The sequence below is a fragment of the Tenrec ecaudatus genome, chromosome 6, assembly GCF_050624435.1.
Source record: "Tenrec ecaudatus isolate mTenEca1 chromosome 6, mTenEca1.hap1, whole genome shotgun sequence".
Taxonomy (NCBI): Eukaryota; Metazoa; Chordata; class Mammalia; order Afrosoricida; family Tenrecidae; genus Tenrec; species Tenrec ecaudatus.
The window spans coordinates 11843936-11864764 of NC_134535.1; the positions used below are offsets into that span (position 1 = coordinate 11843936).

General features: G+C 57.3%; 1 protein-coding gene across 2 annotated transcripts; it reads left to right on the forward strand.

The window, feature by feature from the left end:
* Positions 1 to 1279: 1279 nt before the first annotated feature.
* Positions 1280 to 20773, forward strand: SEPTIN3 (septin 3). Of its 2 annotated transcripts, none has more exons than XM_075553655.1 (11): positions 1280 to 1433; positions 5421 to 5612; positions 8633 to 8761; positions 9144 to 9225; positions 10326 to 10463; positions 11446 to 11563; positions 12445 to 12540; positions 14765 to 14864; positions 16959 to 17010; positions 17307 to 17400; positions 19467 to 20773. In XM_075553655.1, exons 1-11 carry the CDS (start codon positions 1424 to 1426, stop codon positions 19530 to 19532), a joined length of 1077 nt encoding a protein of 358 aa, XP_075409770.1. In that variant the 5' UTR covers positions 1280 to 1423; the 3' UTR covers positions 19533 to 20773. The 2 variants fall into 2 exon arrangements, with proteins under 2 accessions (XP_075409770.1, XP_075409771.1); XM_075553656.1 differs by having other exon boundaries at positions 14768 to 14864.
* The last annotated feature ends 56 nt before the right edge of the window (positions 20774 to 20829 follow it).

Consider the following 20829-nt stretch of genomic DNA (forward strand, 5'->3'; position numbering starts at 1 on the left):
TCTAGACTTCTTTTGGGCCCTTCTAGAAGTGAGCCTTTTTCTTCTTAAGCAGACATCTGTCCTCCCAATTCCACACTCTCACCTGCAGGCACTGCCCCCTCCCCCCCCCCGCCCCCCCCCCTGCTGTGACTCACACTGGAAACCTGCTATCCTCTTCTTCCTCATTCCACCCACTCTGTCTCCCAGGAGGGACATTTTTTCTCAGTACTTGCCTGTCACTGCCCGCTGCCTCTGCTCTCGGACAGCTCTCAGGTCCCCAGTGAGGCCTCGAACCCCTGTGGGCCCTCCCTCCTGAAACTGAGCTCCCCACTTGCCTTGGGCATCGTTGTGACAGGGACTCAGGTAGACCAGGGCAGCTTCTTCCAGTTCGACTCCCCTGCCTTGTCACGGACCATGGCATACCTTTAAGTCCAGCTCCTCGGGCTGACTGCCCAGGTGGAGGGGGTCCTCAGCTTTCCCCTGTCTCCCTATAGCTCTCACCTGCAGGGGAGGGGCCGTTCCTGGCCTGGGGTGTCCTCTGCTCAGATTGCCTTTCCCTCCGGTTTCTATTTGCATCCCCCCACCCCCAGATCACCTCTGAGACAGCTTCCACCCAACCCCCTTCCCCGCAGGGCCGACCCCCAGAAAGAAGTCCACAGTAGCAGGTACTCGGTGATGCCTCTCTTCCTGCAGCAGGGCAGTCCAGCGTTCGGTCCATCTGCCCCAGCAGACCCAGTCTCCCTGGGAGGACAGGGAAGGTCTCCCTCCCCGGGTGTTCCCCGGGGCCTGCCTGGTAGGATGCTGTCCACGAATGTGGGCCAAGGTCTGGGGAGCGCATACTGGTGGGTGAATGGAAGCCGGGGAAGTTTCTGACTAGCCCAAGGTCACAGGACTCATCCCTTCTGGCCCCTGACTCACGCTCTCCGGAGCCCGCGCCTGGGCAGAAGCGCGCTGAGCCAGCGCGACACTCCGCCACCGCGTGACTCACGCGCGCGCACGGTCGCCGCCGCCGGTCCCGGGAGCCCTCCCACCCCGGCCCCGCCTAGAGGGTAAGGGGCTGGGCGCGCGACCTGCGGTCGGCACTGCGTGGGAGGTGGCCCCGGGCCCCCGCAGCGGGTCCCGCGCCCGGGAAGGGCGGGGAACATGCGGGCGCGGGCGATGCGCAGGGCGGGCGGCGCGGGCAGCGGGCGCGGGTCACGTGGGGCGGTGGCAGCGGCGGCATCCGTGCGCGCGGGCAGGGCGGCGCGGCGCCGGGCGGGCCAGGCGGGGTTGGGCGGCGCGGGCGCGGGCGCGGGCGGTGCGGCCGGGCCGGGCCGGTGGGCGGAGAGCGCGCTGGGGCGAGGCCGCGGCAGGGGCCGCTCGCCCGGGAGGAGCCCGCGCCCCGCGCCGCCGGGTAGCTCCCCGCTCGGAGCATCTCCCGGAGGACGGAGACAAAGGAGGATTCATGTCCAAAGGTAGGGCGGCCTCCCGGGCCACCGGCGCCCCGCAGGACGAGGCTACACCCGGAGCTGCCGGGCGCCCAGGGCGGGAGGGTCGCTGCGCCGTGGAGCCCACGCGCGGTGTCACACGCACCCACGGTGGCACACTCCGGGCGAGGTACATGCCCTGAGAAATGCACACACGCGAACCTGGGGATACCCACGCACGGGGACCCCAAGGCACGAGCACTGCTTCACTGCGCCCACCGGCACCTGAGAGACACCCAGATGAAGACCCGACCGCTCACCTGCGGACCCCTCCCCTTGCCCGCATGGACAGGCCAACAAGGACACCTCCAAGGGAGCTCCACGCCCCGTAGAACCAGGATGGGGGAGAGGGGGTGGCCCAGGGCCCTTGGCATTGCTGATTTCTATCCTGGGAGCCCAGGCCTGGAGTTGGGGGCTGAATGGAATTGCCTTTGTGGCTGGGGGTGGGGCCTCAAGGCAGCTATGGGGTTGGGAAAGACGCCTTGCCCAAGAAGGAAGAAGGGGCCAGCACTAATCCAGGGAGGCAGGTGCTGTTCTGGGATGGTCCCCTTCTTCTGCTGCCACCTTCTTAACTAAGGGGTGGGGTCCCTGGGCCAGACAAAGACAAAGCCTTTCATTTGTTTGCGAGAGAGAACGCAGGGTCCTTGCTGGGCGTGTGGCACGGTGTGCTGCTTCTGCAGGGGACTTGTTCACTGCTGAAGCGGGTGGGCAGTGCCTCTCTGGAGCGTCCAGGGGACAGGTGGGTGCAGGGCCCCTAAAGAGGCAGACTCTCATTGTGCCTGACTCCCTTGGGGAGCCCTCCTCCCTCCCCAGATTTGGGGGAGGTTGAAGATCTTTCCAGGTCTAGCATGGTTGAGCCCCAGATGGGTGAGGTACCTGCACAGCAGCCATGTGCTGACCAGAGAAGGCAGAGGAGGGCTCTGAAATCACACCTGCCCAGCTGTGGGGCTTCCATCCATCACTCATATTGGTTCATTCATTCCTTCATTGCTGGGGGTCACTTGTTGTGTGCTAGGCACATTGGGGACCCCCTCATTGCCGGTGAGTTGATTCTGACTCTGGGGGACCATGCAGACCCGCGTCGCCCTGCCCCCGTGGGGTTTATAGACACAGATCCCCAGCCCTTTCCACGAGACATGGTTGCTGTCCTCTACAGGGGCAAGAACTAGCAGGCATCCATTGCCTGCCACGGGCCAGGTGCTTCACACCCAGGGCTCCGTGCAACCTTGCCAGCATCCCTGCCCAGTAGGCACTGCCCTCATTTTTCCTGAGGAGACTATGGAGACTTGCAGGACTCAGTTGCCCCTCCGAGGTTGGCAATGGTGGGACCAGGGCCCCAGGGGTGTCTGCATGGGGAGCTGTGGGGGCAGAGGGCATAGCTACAGAAGCCACCTCTGTTTGTCGGGCACCCTCACCAGACTCTGGGCCCTCAAGGGTCGGGTTACCCAGGACTCGTGTTTCCTGGCTGGTAGTGACCAATTGCATGTCGTCCACCACATCCGAGTTTCTGTTCTAGGGCTCCATCCTATAGAACCCAAGCCTCTTTTCACACTGGCCCCCCTGCCTGGCAGGGGCAGAGGACCCAGTCAGTCTGTAGGGAATGATGTCATGTGGTGAAACCCAAGGGAAACCCAAGGGATGACTGGGAACAGGAAAGGGGCAGACTCCAGGTGAGGAAGTAAGCAGAGAAAAGCCCCTGCTTGCTTTGCTCAGCGGGCACTCTGCCCCTATGTGTGAAACCAGGACTGCCCTTGGCAATTAGCCTGGGATGTGATTGGAACATGCCCCACTTGGTCGCCTATGACGAGGCCTTCGTGGGATGGAGAACACGACTGACTGAATGAAGGCAGACCACCAAGTACTCCCAGGGGCTGCGGTAGTGCGGGAGGGGGTAGTCGTACTTAGGCGGGAGGGAAAGGTTGGCCAGGGGCTGGTGGGGAGGGGTCCCTCTGGAAGGTGAGCACATTCGCAAAGGCCCTGAACAGTGAGTGGGCATACTGGCAGCTACTTGTGGCCGACATATTGCTAACATGTGGCTGCCGTGTGACTGGCGTGTGGCTGACATGTGATTGGGAGCGGGCTGACTTGCCAGCAGGCACTTGACTCAGCGCACACAATGAGTATTAACTAGAGGCTTGCTGAAAGGGCTCAAGTGACATCTGTCCCCCGTAGTGGACCTGGTGCAGGCCTGCAGAGCCCTTAGAAGTTTCTGGACCTGGTAGGCTTCTTTGCCTCTCTCACCCAGGCTCTGTCTTTTGGGAGTGGTGAGTGAGCCACGAAGAACCGTCACCCTTTGTGATAACAAAAAAATCATCCCATTCATAGACATCAGACTCCTACTACTCGCTTGCAAAATGGGCCTGGGAGGCTGACCCCTCCCCCCACTGTCCCTTCCTTCCCCCACCAGGTAGCTCGCTCTCACAGCACAGGCTGTGGAGCCTCCCATGGGACTCAGCTGTGAAGGCAGCAGTGAGCCCACCGTGACCAGCTGCTGTGTGCAGCTGGACAGGGAAATTGAGGTCTCTGCTCCCGGGGTGCAGGTGTGCTGGCAGGGCCTGTGAGCCATGCGTGCAGGGAGGACACGAGCAGGGCCAGGATACTGAGAGTCAGCTGCCATCGCTACCAGGAACCAGTGGAAGACAGAGTCAGTTTCAACACTGTGGAGGCCCTGAGGCCCTGCCAGCGCTCCCTGTGCCTGGGGGCGACAGAGGAAAGAGTAGGCAGGTCTTGCCAGCCCTGGTGGGAGGAGCAGGTGGTGGGTACAGGAGCAGACACCTGGTGGGGGTTTGGGCTTGGGGAGGGAGGCACCCCTGCTGGCCTCCCTCCTGCCCATCTGCTGCAGGCTGAGACTGAGGGCGGAAATCACGCACCAGAGGACACATTCTGGAATGACAGCCCTGGGAGGGGCGCTGGGGCCCAGTAAACTTGTGTCATTGACATCCGGGGCACTTCCCGTTTGCAAGTGCAGGCATGTGTATGGCTGTCTTCCTGGCATGGGGCGGGTGGGGAAGGGCTGGCTGGGAACAGGAAAGGGGCAGACTCCAGACCCCTCCTTCCTCCCCCCCACCCACCCCGGCAACCATGTGCAAGCCCACTAAGCTGACAAGAAGCAGAAAGGCTCTGGGCACATTTTTGTCCCCCACCCCATTTTGTGGAAGGGGGTTGGCTCTCTCCTGTCACCTACCCTGGGGGAAAGTGATCTCGCCTACAGATGTCTCTTGTGTGTGAACATGCCCCTACCCCTGCTCTGCTGGGCCCAGTGGGAGGGGGGGTGTGTGTCTCTTCCCTTATCTTCTGCCACCCCACCATCTACAGCACAGGAGGCATCTTAGGCGAGTGACTGCCCCCATCTGGGTCTGGTCCCCTCCCCTTGGTCAAAAGGAGAGTCTTCCTCTCAGAGATTTCCAAAACTCCAGCTGGGAATGGGTCGGGAGATCCTGACTCTGGTGAGACTAGAAGACACGGAGGCCGGAAGAGCTGGTCCCCCCAGCAGAAACACGTCGTACCTCTCAGATCCAAAGCAATGGCGTCTACTCACAGCCAGTCAACTTGTCTGACACAGGATCCTTCCCAGGGTCTTATCAGGGCACCGGTCCAGATAGCCCCACACATCTCTGAGGTTCTCAGCTAGGAGCCTCATGTTGCCCTCCTGGGAGCAAATGTGGCTGCCACAACTGGGGACTGCTTCGACACCTGATTGAGGCCAGAGGTGCTTCTGAGGGCCCTCCTTCGGCCAGGACAGCCCCTTACCACCCCTAAGTCTCTGGCTCAAGGCTAGTAGGGCCATGACGATGGAGCCCTGGGTTACACAGGCCAGTGGGGCCCTTGGACGATGATGCCCCTGCAGCAGGAGACTCTGGATGCTGGTCTGGGTCTCTTCATCTGCGAGTTTGGGGGCCTGGACTGGATGATCCCTGGGGCCCCTTTGTGTCCATCATCACAGTGACCCTGCCCTCTCCCACCTTGGCTTGGCAGGGTTCCCAGAGACAGGGACGCACGCAACCATGTCAGAGCTGGTGCCTGAGCCCAGGCCTAAGCCAGCAGTGCCCATGAAGCCCGTCAGCATCAACTCCAACCTGCTGGGCTACATCGGCATCGACACCATCATCGAGCAGATGCGCAAGAAGACCATGAAGACTGGCTTTGACTTCAACATCATGGTTGTCGGTATGGAAGGCAGTGTGTGTGTGTGCGTGCAGGGTTTGGGGGTGGGTAGGAGGTGGGGGGTTGTCTCTGGTGGTGTGGAGGATCTCATTTCTTTCCTCAGAATGGCCTCCGACCTGGCTTTTTAAGGCTGACCACCCAGGTCTGACGTGGGGAGAGGCTGTTGCAGTCTCTCAGTGCGCCCGCTCACAGCCATGCCACAGGGGGTCACCTTGCAGCTTAGGCGGCTGGGCGTTTGAAGGCAGGGCACCCCCTTCTAGAGGAGGGCTCCCACTCTTCTCAGCTTGTGGGGAAGATCCTTCACACTGTCGAGTCCTCGGGTCTGTCTTCTCCTATCCAGGCTCTCTGCTCCCTGGGCCTGTGCGGCTTCTCACCCTCGGAGCGAATTTTCAGACACGCCCCACACGGAGCTAGCCCCACGAACCCCAGGAAGAAAACCCTGCTTCCACATCAGGTTCTCGTTCACTGCCAACAAGTTGATGTGGATTCGTAGCAACCCTGTAGGACAGACAGGGGAGAATCACCTGTGTGCGTTTCCTAGGCTGCAACTCTCGATGGGAGTAGACAGCCCCGTCTTTCCCCCGAGGAGTGGCTGGTGGCTTTGAACTGCTGGCCTTGCGGATCCCAGCCCAACGCGTCCCCACTGTGCAACCGGGCTGCTCGGTTACGTCCACAACACACAGGGATTAAGAGCCTCACGCATATCTTGGGGGGACATAACCTACTTCTTCCCCAGAGCTAACCGTTGCAGGAGGGGAGCTCTGGCCAGCCCTCAGCTCTTTCCAGCTGTGTGAGAGATAGGCAACCTCTTTTTTATTTTTTAATTAAACAGTTGAATTGACATAGCTCATACAATTCAGTGGTTGGTTGGTTGTCGGTGTTGGTGTTAGGTGCCATCGGATCAGTTCCCACCCGTAGCCCCCCAGGGGCACCAGTTCTTAACTTCTGGGCACGTTTCTGTTTTCAGTTTGGCCCAGTATTGCTTCCCATGTAACGAGCTGCTCTGGGGTCCTCAGGGATGGTTCTCCTGCTGAGCCACCTCTTTCCTGCCTAAGCCTTTGTTCCCTCGCCTGGTTCCCTCCAAGTCATTCCTCGGGTAACAGCTTAGCTGTCCCGTCTCCCTTGATCATAACTGGATTAGAGCCCTTTCTCTAGTTGCTTGAGGTACCCGGGTCGCTCCTCCAGTGGTTCCTTGCAACATGCTGTGAGTGCTTGCTCAGGTCTTGGCCACGCTCACACGACAGGGCTCCGGGAGGGCACGGGTGGGCGTTCACCACCTCTCTGGCTCTTGCCCAGCACATACACAGGGAATGGATGACCTCAGAAAACACCCAGATCTAGAATGGCAAATACGGGACACCTGCATCTCTCCTGATCCCCACGGTGCCCATAGCAGCCATGCTGACCAGCCATGGCCTGTGCTCAGTACAGCCCTGAGAGAGCCCACACACTTTCCAATTCATCAGTAAGAAAGACAAGTGCACTGGTCTTTAGTCACCCTTTCCCCGCCATCCAATCGGCACTGAAACTATGGCAACAAGGAGCACACGGAGCGTGATGATGAGACCTAGACCCACGGGCTCTAGCTGCCCGGTCTGATCCTCTTTCTATTAACACAGGCCATTCCTGGGTACCAGTGAGACTGATCCTATGCGTGCCTTTAAAAATGTGTAGGTCTGTCCAAACAGGGGCAGAGGGTTCGTACTTAGCTTGACTGTAGTGCAGGGGAGCCAGGGGGCATGGTGGGGCATGCGTTGGGCTGCTATCCTCAAGGTCAGCAGTTTGAAACCACCAGCCCGCTCCTCAGGAGACAGATGGGATTTTCTGCTCCTGTCAAGGGTTACAGCCTCGGAGACTCACAGGGACGATTCTACTTTGTCCTCGAGACTTGCTGTGAGTTGGAATCGACTAGATGGCAGGGAGTTTGGGTTGTTGGTTTCTTGGATTTTAGTGCAAGAAAAGGTTCCGAGTCTTGACAATGGTTTGCACGCTGCCCGGGCAGTGAGGGAAGGTGATTGTGGTGCAGACTTTGTTGTGAGTCGGGGTTGGTGAAGACAAAATTCCATCGTCTTGGAGGGCTAGCAGGAACTGTCTGGAGCGTGGTGGGTTCCTGCTTGGGCTGCCGACTATGAGGTCAGCAGTTAGAAACCACCAGCTGCCCGAGGGCTTTCTACTCCTGTACAGAGCTACATTCTCGGAAACTCACAGGGGCAGTGAGTTCTACACTGCCCGAGAGGGTCGCTCTGAGTCGGCACCGACTTGGCGGCAGTGCGTTGGGTTTGGAGTTTTGGAAGAACTGTCTGTAAGTTGGACATTCATAATGTGGAGGACGGCCCGTGGTACAAGCCTTCTGGAGACCAGCCTGTCTTAAACCCTTTCCTATATATGATTCATCTGGAAGTCTTGTGAAAGTGTATATTCGGGGTCACAAGTGATGCCAGTAGCTAGGCCACTGTGGGTGACCCTGTGCACAGTGCAGGCCGAGTAGCATGGCTCAGACCAGCGGGCCTTCACCCTTCTTAGCTGAAGGGTGGCTCCTTGAAATGAGATCCTTTGCAGAAGGGAGTGTGTGGAATGGGTAGAAACGGAGTCATAGAATGAGGTATGTGGCCTGTCCTGTCCAACCTCCCCCTCCTCTCACAGCGCCTCCCAGGACACTGAGGGTTCTGAAAACTCAATGCCCAAACCATGACACCAGACCAGTGCAGGGCTGGCTGCCTCTTTCCCAGTGGTAAATGCAGCCCAGGGTTTGGGGCCCTTGGGACTGGGGCCTCTAGGAAGGAGAGAAGATGGGATTGAGTTGACATTTCCCTAAGAACTTCTCTGGTAAGAGGAAGCTGGTTCCATCTGCCCGCTCTCCCCACTCAGCACAAGAAAACCAGAATGCAGGCCTTCCGTCTGCCTGCGGCCTGGACCCCCAGCTCAAGTCACTTCAGCCCTGGCATCCTGGGAGCTCCTGGGAAAGGAGGCAGGCTCAGGAGTGGACGCAGCTCTCCCTAGCTCCTCCTCCTGCCTCACTACAGGTCAGAGTGGACTGGGCAAGTCAACGTTAGTCAACACACTCTTCAAATCCCAAGTGAGCCGCAAGTCTGCCAGCTGGAACCGAGAGGAGAAGATTCCCAAGACAGTGGAGATCAAAGCTATTGGGCATGGTGAGGAGGAGCCCTGAGGGCTTGGGGAGTACCTTCCAGAAAGGGGAAAGAGTGGGGCTCATGGGGGCAGGAGACAGCTGACTGATGGAAGGAAGCACTGATCTTTGCAGAGCTAGCTCACACACGGGAGGAAGCGGGAATGGGGAGGCCTGGAGCTTGAGCTGGCGTTGCCATGGAGATAGGCTGAAAGAACTAGGGAGGATAGGCCAGGCTCAGGGACCAGCATAGGGGCAAAGGTGTTGGGGTACACAATGCCCTGAACTTGACCTTTCCAATAACTGGTCCTTAAGAAGAGCACGGGGTTCTAGGTGGCGTCTGGGATCAGCTCAAAGGCTGACCTTTGGTGGGGGGGGGGTGTCCTTTTCTGTCCAACCACCTTCAGTAATCGAGGAAGGCGGGGTCAAGATGAAGCTGACGGTCATTGACACCCCAGGCTTTGGGGACCAGATCAACAATGAAAACTGGTATGTGTCTGCCTCGCAGATTTCTGCTCTACAGACTCAGCTAGTGAGATGGAGAACCATCTGTGCCCCTCTGTGCTTGGTGGGTGCATAGTTAGGGGGGCTTACGGAAGGGTGGGGGAGTGAGTGTGGAGAGGCAGGGGGAGAGCCCAGATGGAGGCCGGTGTGTGTGTGTGGGCGGCCCTCCCAGAGGGAATGTCAGCTTGCCAGGAGGTGGAAGTAGCCTGTTGTCCTGGGTAGCAGGGCAGACAGACAGATACGACTAGGGCACTGAGCTGCCAATCAGACTGGCCCGATGGTTGCCACAGAGAGCCCGACCTGGGGACCAGCCCAGGAGAGGAAGAATGGATGCCATAGGACAGAGGTGATGCCGCTAGGGGGTGGGGGGTGGGGTGAGAGGAGATGCCTTAGGAACGCATAGCAGAGCTCAAGTTGGCATCAGCCTCCAACCACGTACACAGGGGCTGAAACAAGCAACGGGTGTGCTAGCTGGAAGGTTCCAGCAGACAGACGGGGACTGCGGCGCCCGTCTCTGTGAGGGGGCAGGAGCCTGCTGCTGACAGGCTCACCCACCCCATCCCCAGCTCTGCTGGTGGCATTGACCTCCGAGGAGCGCCTCGCTGCCCTCTCCTCTGGCTGTGAGCCGGCTCCTCGATAGAGAAAGGTCGTAGCAACACTGAGAGCGATCCGTCACCAGGCCCGAGTGCTTTCCATGAGCCACTGCCAAGTCCTCCACGCGGCTTCTTTCTAAGGCCTCCAGGAACGCCGCCAGGTGACTCCTGAAGATCCCAGTTTACTTTTGTGAAAACCAAGGCTTGGTGAGGAGGGGGCGAGGCAGCGGCCTCTCCAGAGCCTCTCAGCGTTGCAGAGTGGTGTAGGGGTTCTGCAGGTCCTGACCACCCACACTAGGGACAGGAAGGTGGTGGGGGGGGGGCAGAGGCTGAGGAGGACTCAGCCAGCAGGTGCACCTGACAAGGCGAGGCGTGGTGTGTAAGTCACCACCCAGTGCGAGAGGGAGGAAGCCAGGCGGGTGGGAGGGGCGGCCGGGGGTGAACTTCAAGGGAGGCACCCCGTGGCCCCGTCTGCTTTGGTCCCGTCTTCAGCTGGGAGCCCATTGAGAAGTACATTAACGAGCAGTACGAGAAGTTCCTGAAGGAGGAGGTGAACATCGCCCGGAAGAAACGCATCCCAGACACCCGCGTCCACTGCTGCCTCTACTTTATCTCCCCGACGGGACACTCGTGCGTAGCCGCCGCCGCACCCTGGGGTTGGGCTTGCCTCTGGTTTGCAACCTCTGGGCCTTTGGTTCAGCTGGGGAGGGACCCAGCTGCAGGTATTGGGACGGGGGCAAGCAGAGACCCATGGGGGCTCCGGTGTGAGCAGCAGGTGGGGTGGCCTGGGCGGGGATGCTGAGAACATGCAGAGGACAGGAGCTGGGAGCAGGCAGGCAAGAGCCCACGTGGGTGGAGGACCTCACAGCTTCCCACCCTGGCTGGACAAGGTGCAGCCCTTGAGAGGAAGGCACAAGCAAGACAGATCCCTAACCTGGGCGGCATCAGAATAGCAGTGGGTGCGCAATAGCGGAGCGAGGTACAGAGGCACCTGGAACAAGGGCCGGGCCAGGCTCAGGGTCTGCTCCTTGGAAGCTGGTTCCCAGGCAGGCGACTGGGATGAATGAGTCCCCTGGGCTGCTAACGAGAGGCCGATGGGGGCCCATAGCTCAGGGGAGCTAAGCCTTCCACCTGGGGAGAGGGGTTAGGACCCCGGCTGGTGGTGGGGGTGGGGTGGGGGTGCTGGGAGGAGCCCATCAGGAAGTGTTATACAGTATGCAGATTAGGACGCCCACCCGAGGGGCTTTGCTTCAAGGGAAGAGCTCAGCAGTGGGCTTAGAGGACACAGATGCCTTCAAGAGATTGAAATCCCTCGGTCCAGGTGATGAGAAAAGATGTCCGAAGGAGCATTCTGAGGGAACAAGGAAGAGAGAGAGCAGGCGGGACCACCGGGGGATGGGAGGGCCCAGAGCCGGGCGAGCAGTTGGACTGAGCCTGTGGGCACATGTCAGAGAGGAGGGCTGGCAACTTCTTGGCCTCAGCTAGACTCCTAGCCCAGTGCTTCCTTCAGTCCCAAGAGTGCCCCTGGCGTGGCGCGCGGCAGGGGCTGACCAGTGCGGGTCTCCTCTGTGGGGCAAAGCGGTTCTGACTTCCCGCCTCCCCTGGGCCCCAGTCTGCGCCCCCTGGATCTGGAATTCATGAAACACCTCAGCAAAGTGGTGAACATCATCCCTGTCATTGCGAAGGCCGACACCATGACCCTCGAGGAGAAGTCGGAATTCAAGCAAAGGGTGAGACGGTCCCCCACCTGCTTCCCCTTGTCCCTCCCTCTGGGGCCATGCCCTGGACCCTCAGGACTCTTCCTTGTCCCCACCCGCATCCCTCCTGGACTGCGCCGCCCCCTCAGCCCTTCATTAAACATTCAAAGCTGGTGGTGGGGAACCAACAGCAAAGAAACATTGGTGCAGCAATAGGCTCCCCCACTTTATTATTGCCACTCTCTCTACTTCCCTGCCAAGAAAACCAAACCAAACCAGAAATCCCATGAGTAGGAGGGAATCGTCTGTCTCTCACATGTTAGGCCGCTTGACGGACTAATCTCTTAGTCGGCTGCCTGCTCATCCGGACTGATCTTCCCTGCTGGGTGAGGCCCCTGCTGGAAGTATGAGGGGTGGGAGAAGCAAGAGCAGTCTAGGGTAGCTAGCTGGTGTGCCTTCCAGAAAGTTCCAATCCAGCAGAATGCTGCCGGAAGACTTCCTGGAGAAGGTGACACCCAAGCGTGGCCTGGAAAGAGGACAGAGCTGCTTGGAGGTGCTCAGGTCTCTTTGCTGTCAACTGGGAAACTTGGGAGGAGTCGCAGAATGCATGGAGACCGGGAATTAAAAGATCATGGGATTTTCCCAGGAACCTTTTGAAGTTCCTGGTCCAGCACACCTGAACTGGGGCCTGAGTTATTCGGATCTAAAGCTGACAATCCCCCGCCTCCCCCCGGGACACTTCCTGGGTCGTGGTAACCGGCTGCCTGGGGCTCTCCTGCTACAGAGTCTTCCTGCTTCCCAGGGCCCCCTGGGCCCCCTGAGATGATGGCGAAGGCCGCCTTAGAACACTCACACACCCCTCTTCCATGCTCCTGACACCTGGCTGCCTTGCTTCCCCTCCCCTCCTCCTCTAGGTCCGCAAGGAGCTGGAAGTAAGCGGCATTGAATTCTACCCCCAGAAGGAATTTGATGAGGACTTGGAGGACAAGACAGAGAATGACAAAATCAGGGTGGGTTCTGGGACGCTGCTCTGCTGCGGACGGACGCCCTCCTGATGGCCTGGCCCCGGGCTGCCCAACGTGGGTCTCCTGCCCTTCTACCAGCCTTTCCTTTCTCGGCTCCCTTCCCTGCTTGACCCAAGTCAGATGGGAAGTTGGGGAAGGTCAGGTCTAGGGACACACAGGTGGCCTCTCTGAACCCAGAACACCAATACTCCCACCCTCTAGGTGACCCAGAGTTGCCCTCATCCCCCACAGGGCCTGGGTGACCTTGAGTGTAGGGGGATGGCCAGGGCACTGGGCAGGGAGAGCGCCAGGCCCAGGGGATCCGCACAGTAGTCAGAGCTCTGCCTTGGATCCCCAGATGAGATGAGTAGTTTATAGACTTTATTTCTTCCCAAAATAACGCCTTGACGAAGTCCATCGCAGACAGGACTGCACCAAAGGAAACAGAGACGGGGGCTGCTTTGGCCAAGTGCTACGGCGCACCAGCCCGGCCTTCTCCGAGCTTAGCTTAAGCTTCCTCATGGAAATCTTTAGGTACCATGGCGGCAACTTGGAAAGCATCAGCCAGTGATGGCTAAGACCCCTCTCATTCTAAACAGGCGATTCTGTAACTCGATGTTCTAATCCTGGATTCCCGCCTGGCCTTTGTACTAACCTACTGTCCCCTGGAACACGAATGCTTCCTGTGTGGGGCCCGAGTCTCCTCTTCCACTGGCTGTGGAGCAAGTGTGGCGGCCCACGGAGGCGAAGCCCCTCTATCAAAATGTAGTTGTGAACGCAAGTTGGAAAAAAAAAAGTCAAGGAAAGCGAGGAAAGAATTTTTTTCAAACATGAGGCAGACAGTCAATGTTTCCTTTGAACGGAAAACGTACCGAACATCCCATTTGTCCAGAGCCAAGCCCTCTTTTGGGAGACATCCACTCTTGATGCAGAAGCCAGTCACCTTGGTCAAGTCCACGTCACGGAGAGAGTGTGTGCCCTTGCTTTCCACCCTCCATGGAATGCTGAATGGATGCATTCACCGGCTCAGGTTCACCTCAGGCAAACAGGTTTGGTGACCGGCACAGCTGCTGGGGTGGACATTCCAAAGTGACCTTTGAGCTAGAGAGTCTGTGGGCTTGGTGGACTTTCTCTTAGGCTTAAACAATTTTTGATTTAAAATTCTTAGTTGTTTTTTTGTTGTTGAGAAGATACACACCAATCCAACCGTTTCCACGACGACATGGGCTACTTTCTTTGAGTCGGGCCATCAGTCTCCCTCTCCTTTTTTGAACATGACCTTACTGCTCCCCCAAAGCCCCATCTGATCTGTGGAGATGATGTTGTCACTATTTGTTACCAGTTATGGTTTCGGCCAGTAGACTATGCAGAAGCCTTGGGAATGCTGGCCAGATGGTTGTATGAGTTTCTCTGGCCGCTGTAACAAAATACCACAGGGGCTGTCTTGCAGCTCTGGAGGTCCTTGCCACACTGATTTCTTCTGAGACGTTCAGGGAGAATTTTGCTTCATCTCCCTCTCTAGCTGCTGGCAGCTCTCAGTGTCTGTTGGTGTTCAGCTGCCGAATTCTTCCTCCAGTATGGTCCTCCTGGTGACATCCTCAAAGACTCTATTTCCAAGGTCATATCCACAGGTACCAGTGGTTAGAACATCCACCTTTGTAAGCCACGCATTTCAATCCGCAACAGTGGCTATTGTTGAACCAGAGGGTGTGTCTTCTCTGGCTAGCTCACAGACCTGTTTTAAATCGCACTTGTGTGTGTCAAACGCCATGGTGTCCGCCGGCCGAAGGGAAGCTGACTGCCTGGGGTGACCCACTCGAGCAGCGGTTCTTAACCTGCAGGCCGCAACCCCTTTGGGGGTTGAATGACCATTTCACAGGGGTTGCCCGATTTATAACAGTAGCCAAATGATAGTGATGAAGCAGCAACGAACATAATTTTCTGGTTGGGGGGGTCACCACCACATGAGAAGCTGTATGAAAGGGTCCCGGCCTGAGGAAGGTGGAGAACCCCTGCCCTAGAAGGTGGTGCCAGCAGAATTTGAGCCCAGGATTCTAGACGCCGTGAGTCCAGGGCTCCTTTTAAGAGACAGGCTCCTTGCCCTCCCCCCTCAGTGGAGCGGCTGAGTGAGCGTCAGGAGAGGCCCGTGGTTAGCAGCCCTGCCCGCCTCGCCCGTGGGTGCCCAGGTGCAGAAGAATGACCAGCGTGCGGTGTCTCTTCCCCTCGCCAGCAGGAGAGCATGCCCTTCGCGGTGGTGGGAAGCGACAAGGAGTACCAAGTGAATGGCAAGAGAGTCCTTGGCAGAAAAACTCCCTGGGGAATCATCGAAGGTAATTCCAGGCAACTTCTTGAAGAAGTGTCAGCAGTTCAGTCACTCAGCACCCATCCGTAGGTCACGGGAGAAGTCCTGGTGGGACCATTTGTCAGGGCTCAGCTGCCAGCCTCACAGGGCGGCCACCTGACCTCTCCAGCCACTCCGTGGGAGAAAGATGGGGCCGTTTGCTTCCTTAACGATTGAGAGCCTGGGAAAGCCCATTGGGGCCATCTCTCGTGTCCCACAGCGTTGCTCTGAGTTGGAACTGGCTTTGGTCTGTTTGGTTTTACAGGTGAGGGCACGGGCCTAGAATGCCCCTCCCCCCAAACAAATGAAAATGAAACGAAATTCCTTGCCATCAAGTCAATTCCAACATAGGGCGAACATGTGTGTTGTCAAGTAGAATTGAGCTCTGTAGGATTTCTTGGTCCGGAATCTTGACAGAAGCAGGCCACTAGGTGTTCCGGTCATGGTGCTGCTGGGTAGGTCTCAAGGCCAGCCTTGCAGGGCGCAGCTGAGCACGAACCTGTGCCACCCAGGGGTCCTGGCCTAGGATCACTCGTTCCCACTGCATCAATACTGGCCCATAGAGACCCTATAGGACAGGGTAGAACTGCCCCTGTGAGTTTCAGAGAATGTAACGCTTTCTGGGAGTAGAAAGCCTTGCCTTTTTCCCTGGGAGCTGGCTGGTGGTTTCAAACTGCTGACCTTGCAGTTAGCAGCCCAACTTGTAACCACTATACCACCAGTGCTCCTTGGCCTGGGAGAGATGAAATAACACAAAGGACAACGAGACCCTGCCCATGAGGATCTTACAATCTAACTGGGAAGACAAGACTTACAGGCAGGAAACTGTGAGAGACTGGGTTAGCCCCGGGTAAGTCAGTGTAGGCACCTTAGTGCACCAAAGGAGTTGTGAGTGTGTAAGGGCCAGGAACCCGAAGATTGCTTTTTCTGTTGAAATGACACGTGAGCTGACACACACTGCTGAAGGGGCGTCAGCGGTGGCTGTCTTTGTCTTAGCATGGATGGCTAGGACTTTGAGCAGGTAACGAGGACTCAGAGTTTCTAAGGGATTGCTTTTAGTGATCTTGCTTGCTCCGATGAGCAGTGGCGGAAGCAGGGTAGGCAGGTCTCAGAATGTGAGCCATCTAAACCCTTCCACCCCAGCCAGGCTAAATGGCTCATAAATGGCTCGCTTAAGGTCCCCTAATGTGCTAGAGGTGACCCTTGGGCTGAAGACTGGGACACTTTGATTCCAAAGTGACGGCTCATTTCATTTTATTGTTTCATTTTCCTATGGCCCTTCGTTGGGGACATTTTTTTGATCATCTCCCTGGAACTGAAAGTTTAGGAAGATATGCTGTCTCACCTACTTCAATTGTGAGGCCCAGAGAGTTCATGTCTAAGTCACTGTCGGGATCTTCACGATCCTTGAGTCGTGCTCGGCAAGTAGTACACGCCCAATCTCCCTTTGTCGAATCAACATTATTGTGCCGTGTGTGATCTTTCTACCGGGGTTTGCCTGCTATTTTCTCTGTTACGTTACTGTCTCCCGTCGATGATAAGCTCCTTAAGGACAGGAACTGTATCTTAGGCCTTGGGCCAGTTTTTTGAACCTGTGTCTTTTCGTTTTCCTTAGTTATCAAATGGGGGAAAACAACATAGCCCCCATCATCTATTACTTCACAGAGTCTAGAATAGCATCGTGACGACTGTAGAGGCTTAAAAATATATTTTTTTCAGTGAGTAAAATCAAATCGCTGAAGGGGCAATGTGAGAAAACTCCGGAAAGCCTTAGGGCCCAGTGGTTCTCAACCTGTGGGTCTTGACCCCTTTGGGGGTTGGCTGACCCTTTCACAGGGGTCGCCCGATTCATCACAGCAGCAAAATGACAGCGATGAAGTAGCAACAAGCATAATGTTATGGTTGGGGGGTCCCCACCTCACGAGGAAGTGTATGAAAGGGTCACGGCCTGAGGAAGGCTGAGAACCGCTGAGGCTTAGGCAATCACCAGCCCTCAGAGTCCCCACTCCTCCGAGTCCCCATGGCCCTCCCCTGTGGGGTGGCTGCATTGCTGAACACATGCTCTGCTTGGCTTTGTTCACAGTGGAGAACCTCAGCCACTGTGAGTTCGCCCTGCTACGGGACTTTCTCATCAGGTAAGATGCCCATCGTCAGCCCAGAGGGCCGGTTCTGGTGACCTGGGGTCGGAGGGGCATGTGAGTGGGAGGGTCCAGATACTCCTCCTCAGTCTCCAGGTCTCATCCTGCTCCACACCCAGCTCCTACCGGCAGCAGAAAGAACTTTAGAAACACCACTGGCTCTCCGGGGTGGGTTTCAGCCTTGGGGTCCAGTCCCTCTGTCGGCGTTACGGATTCACCTCAATCCGTGGGTCACCTGTCCCCACTCCTAACCTCCACCTCAACCCTCTCTCCCCCCTCTCTGTGCCCTTCAGGACCCACCTCCAGGACCTAAAGGAAGTGACACACAACATTCACTACGAGACCTACAGGGCCAAGCGGCTCAATGACAATGGAGGCCTCCCTCCGGTGAGCGTGGACACAGAGGACCCATGATGGCCCCTTTCTCTACCATCACACATAGCCACTTCCCACACACGCACATCCCAGTTGCCGCCACCAATCACCTTCGCCTTCCCAGCTCTGCCCCACAGGCCTGTCTGGTGTCTGTAGGACATCTTGTCCACATGCAGTGTGTGCGTATGTATCTCTGTATGTATGTGTGCCTGTATGAGGAGCGTGTGTGTGCATGTGTGCGTGTCTATGCGTGTGCAGGGTGAGGTCTTTTTTCCTGCCCTCCCTGGAAAATCCCTTGTAAGTTTGGTCCCTCCATGCCTGTCCATTCTGTCTCCTTTCCTCATGTTCCAAAACAAAGCCGCGTGCCAGATCTGGGGGAGGTTCCATTTTAAAACAGTGGGAGCAGGTGGTCCCCAGTCAACTCCTGGTCATCTCTCAACCTGTCCACAAGCTGGGGGGCTGTCTACGGAGTCTTCAAGGACAGTCAGTGGAGTGTCAGGGGTCCAGGTCTGGAATCTTCTCTCCGTTGGGGCAGGAATGGGGGTGGTGTGGAGTAAAGCTAGGCTGTCTGGGGGGAAGGACGGTCAAGGGAGAGCAGAGAAACCTGCCGGAGCTGGTGTCCCGAGGGGAGAGCTCCACCCTTCCGTCGGTGTCCCTGTCCCTGGCTGCTGCTGCTTCCCACCCCTTAACCAGTTGCTTGGCACCTCTTTCTCCCCTTCCCCATCGTTCTTCCTATATTCCCGCCTCCGTTCCTCTCTCGGACAGCGTTCACTTCCTCTGTGACCAATCCACTGTAGTCTCAATGCTCTATTTAGAAGCGGTGCCCAGTTGACTTCCCCAAACTGGTTCTGGAACACCGTAAAATAAAATCACAACTCCAAGCCCACTGAAAGCGTAAGCACAACCAGAGGCGTGGAGAAGAACGGGGACAAAAGTGTCCACAGTTGAGTGCTGACCGTGGCCCTGAATTCGTGGGCCAGGGAACCAAGGCAATACAGGAAAGCCAGCAAACACCACACCTGGTCAAGGGAGTAGGCACATAGGCTGGCCAAGGGAGACGGCCTTTCCCCCCAGGCATTACGCTCTGGAAGAACGCCCTTGCTCCAAAGGAAACAGGAGAAGCAGCGGCGAGTATTTTTGCTTGTTTTCGGCCGGCTGCCATCCAGGGGCAGTCTTGACAGGATGTCTTTCGCTCCCTTGGTCTTCTTTCTCTTTGTAAGTTGGCTTCTTTCTCACTTTCTTCCGCTCTTCTTGCCCATGCTGCTTCCCTTGTGTGCTGCTGCTAAGTGTATTGACATCTGTTTGTCTGCCTGTCTCTGCTGTCCCCCGCCTCCCCGTCTTCTCAACTCCCGTAGACATTCCCAGCAACACCCACAGTCATACATCGAGCCTCTCTCGCCTTTCCCCTCAACCTCGTATTCATATCTTTCCCCCTGTTACTTGGACAGTTAAATTACCCCTGTCCTTTAGTCTGTAAGGTTGCTAACATTTTGGGAAAAACTCTTTAGCCTTCGGAAAGGGAGAACACCTAGGAACTGTTTACAGTCATCTCAGACGATCTCCTGTCCCGTCTCCTGGTCCAACCCTAGGTGTGTCACTGGTCCTCTGCCAACCCTAGCCTTTCCAGGCCCCTCTTACTCAGGTGCTAGGGAAACATAGACTTAGGCCCAAGAGTCTGTGGACCAGCAGAAACGTGGTGGCGTGACCAGCTTATCATTGACCCCGAACCTAAGGTCTCCATTCCCGGAGGAGGCATCTCCTGAGCCCTTCCTCCCTGGCCCACCGTGACTCCCAGCTGGGTAGCTGCTGGCTTAGTATAGCAGCCGTGTTCTGGTCCCAAGGAAGGACCCCTGGTTTATGGGGTGAACAGTCCTGGAGGGAGATGAGGACTGGACACCTAGCACGAGCGGAGCCAGATCTAGGGGTGAGGGTGGTGGGCATAGGAGAGGCTGAGTAAGAGCAGGATGCTTGGCGCCCTTGAACCAGGACTTCCGTCTCCCCAAAGGAGCTTTTCTATGTCTGCTGCTGGCTGCCGGTCTCCACCCCCTCAACCGTTCTCCACCCCCTCCCCCCTGCAGGGAGAAGGCCTCCTCCGCAGTGTCCTTCCACCCGTGCCCGCCACCCCCTGCCCCACTGCTGACTGAAGGCCATTGCAAGCTGCTTCTCCCTCCATTCCTCTCAGCTGTTATTGCTGCAGGGCCCAGCCTGCCTTAGTGCTGTGCTTGTCTAGCCAGCAGATGGGAGGGGCCAGCCACCTCCTTAGGACAGTTGCTTCCTCCAGTTCCCCTCTCCTCCCGGTGGAAAGGAGTTCTCACCAGTACTACCCTGCTCCATCGTCTGTGTTGGCCGGCCCTGGCCCGCCCCATCTGTCCACAGGGACGAAGAACTCCTCCAGAGTTTCTTCTGCCCTTGTGAACCCACACCAGCTCCTTGTAACCCTCTCCAGGGAAATGGCATCGCTCCCTCCCCATTCATCTGCATGAGCTGCTCTTGGCTCCCCCTCAAGGACCAAGAAAGCAACCTCTTTGGCTTGTCAGATTCCTGAATGCCAGCTGTTGTGAGCCCCGATGGGGGACAAAGGGTGTCTCTGCCATTGCCTGAAAGCATTTGTAAGGATAGGTCACTCAGAGGTGGGGTGGGGTGGGGGAGCCAGGGTTAAGACCACTTTTTGGAAATCTCCACATGTGGCTGGCCCAGAATGTGCTCCACTGCCCCTCGCCCTCCTCCACCCCGACCCCAACCCGACTGCCATCCTGCAGCCACTGGAAAGAGTGGTTTTCACTGAGGGGGAGTGGAGTTCTTTACCCTCAAACTGAAAGAGAACACCCTCCCAAACCCCAGAGACCCATAAGATGTGAACTTGAGGAAGATCAAAGGCTTCCTTCTGACCATTTAGCAATAAGAGGGATCCCTTCACACCCACCCTAACTCACCCCGCCCACCACCCCGGACAATGTGAGCAATGAAATAGCCTGGCCACAGGTGGTTGCTGTAGGCTAACAGAAAATGCCCACAGGAGGGCAAAGCCCCCATTAGATGCATGAATGTTTGTGAATGTCAGCTGCCACTGCCCCCCGCCCGCCCCCACACTGTCTTTATGGACCGCCCCTCACCCCTCCCACCACTCCACCTGGACACAACCTGATCAAAGGCTGGTGACTTGTGGGCCATTCATCTACAACCAAGCCGGGCTGGAGCGCACGAGGCCAAAGCCTAGGGGATGCACGAAGGACCCGTTCTTCAGTGTGACCACCAGTCCCAGCCAGTGTTTCGGTGACAGGAGGGCTAAATGTCCCCATTGAAAACAAGCCAACAGACACACAAACTGGTCGTGTAAATGTTGCTAGACTTTGTGTTGTACAACTAAACATTGCTGTTTGAACAATAGCTGCCTGACCTGTGTCTTCTTTGAGCTCCTCGCGTCTTGACCGAATGAGCCAC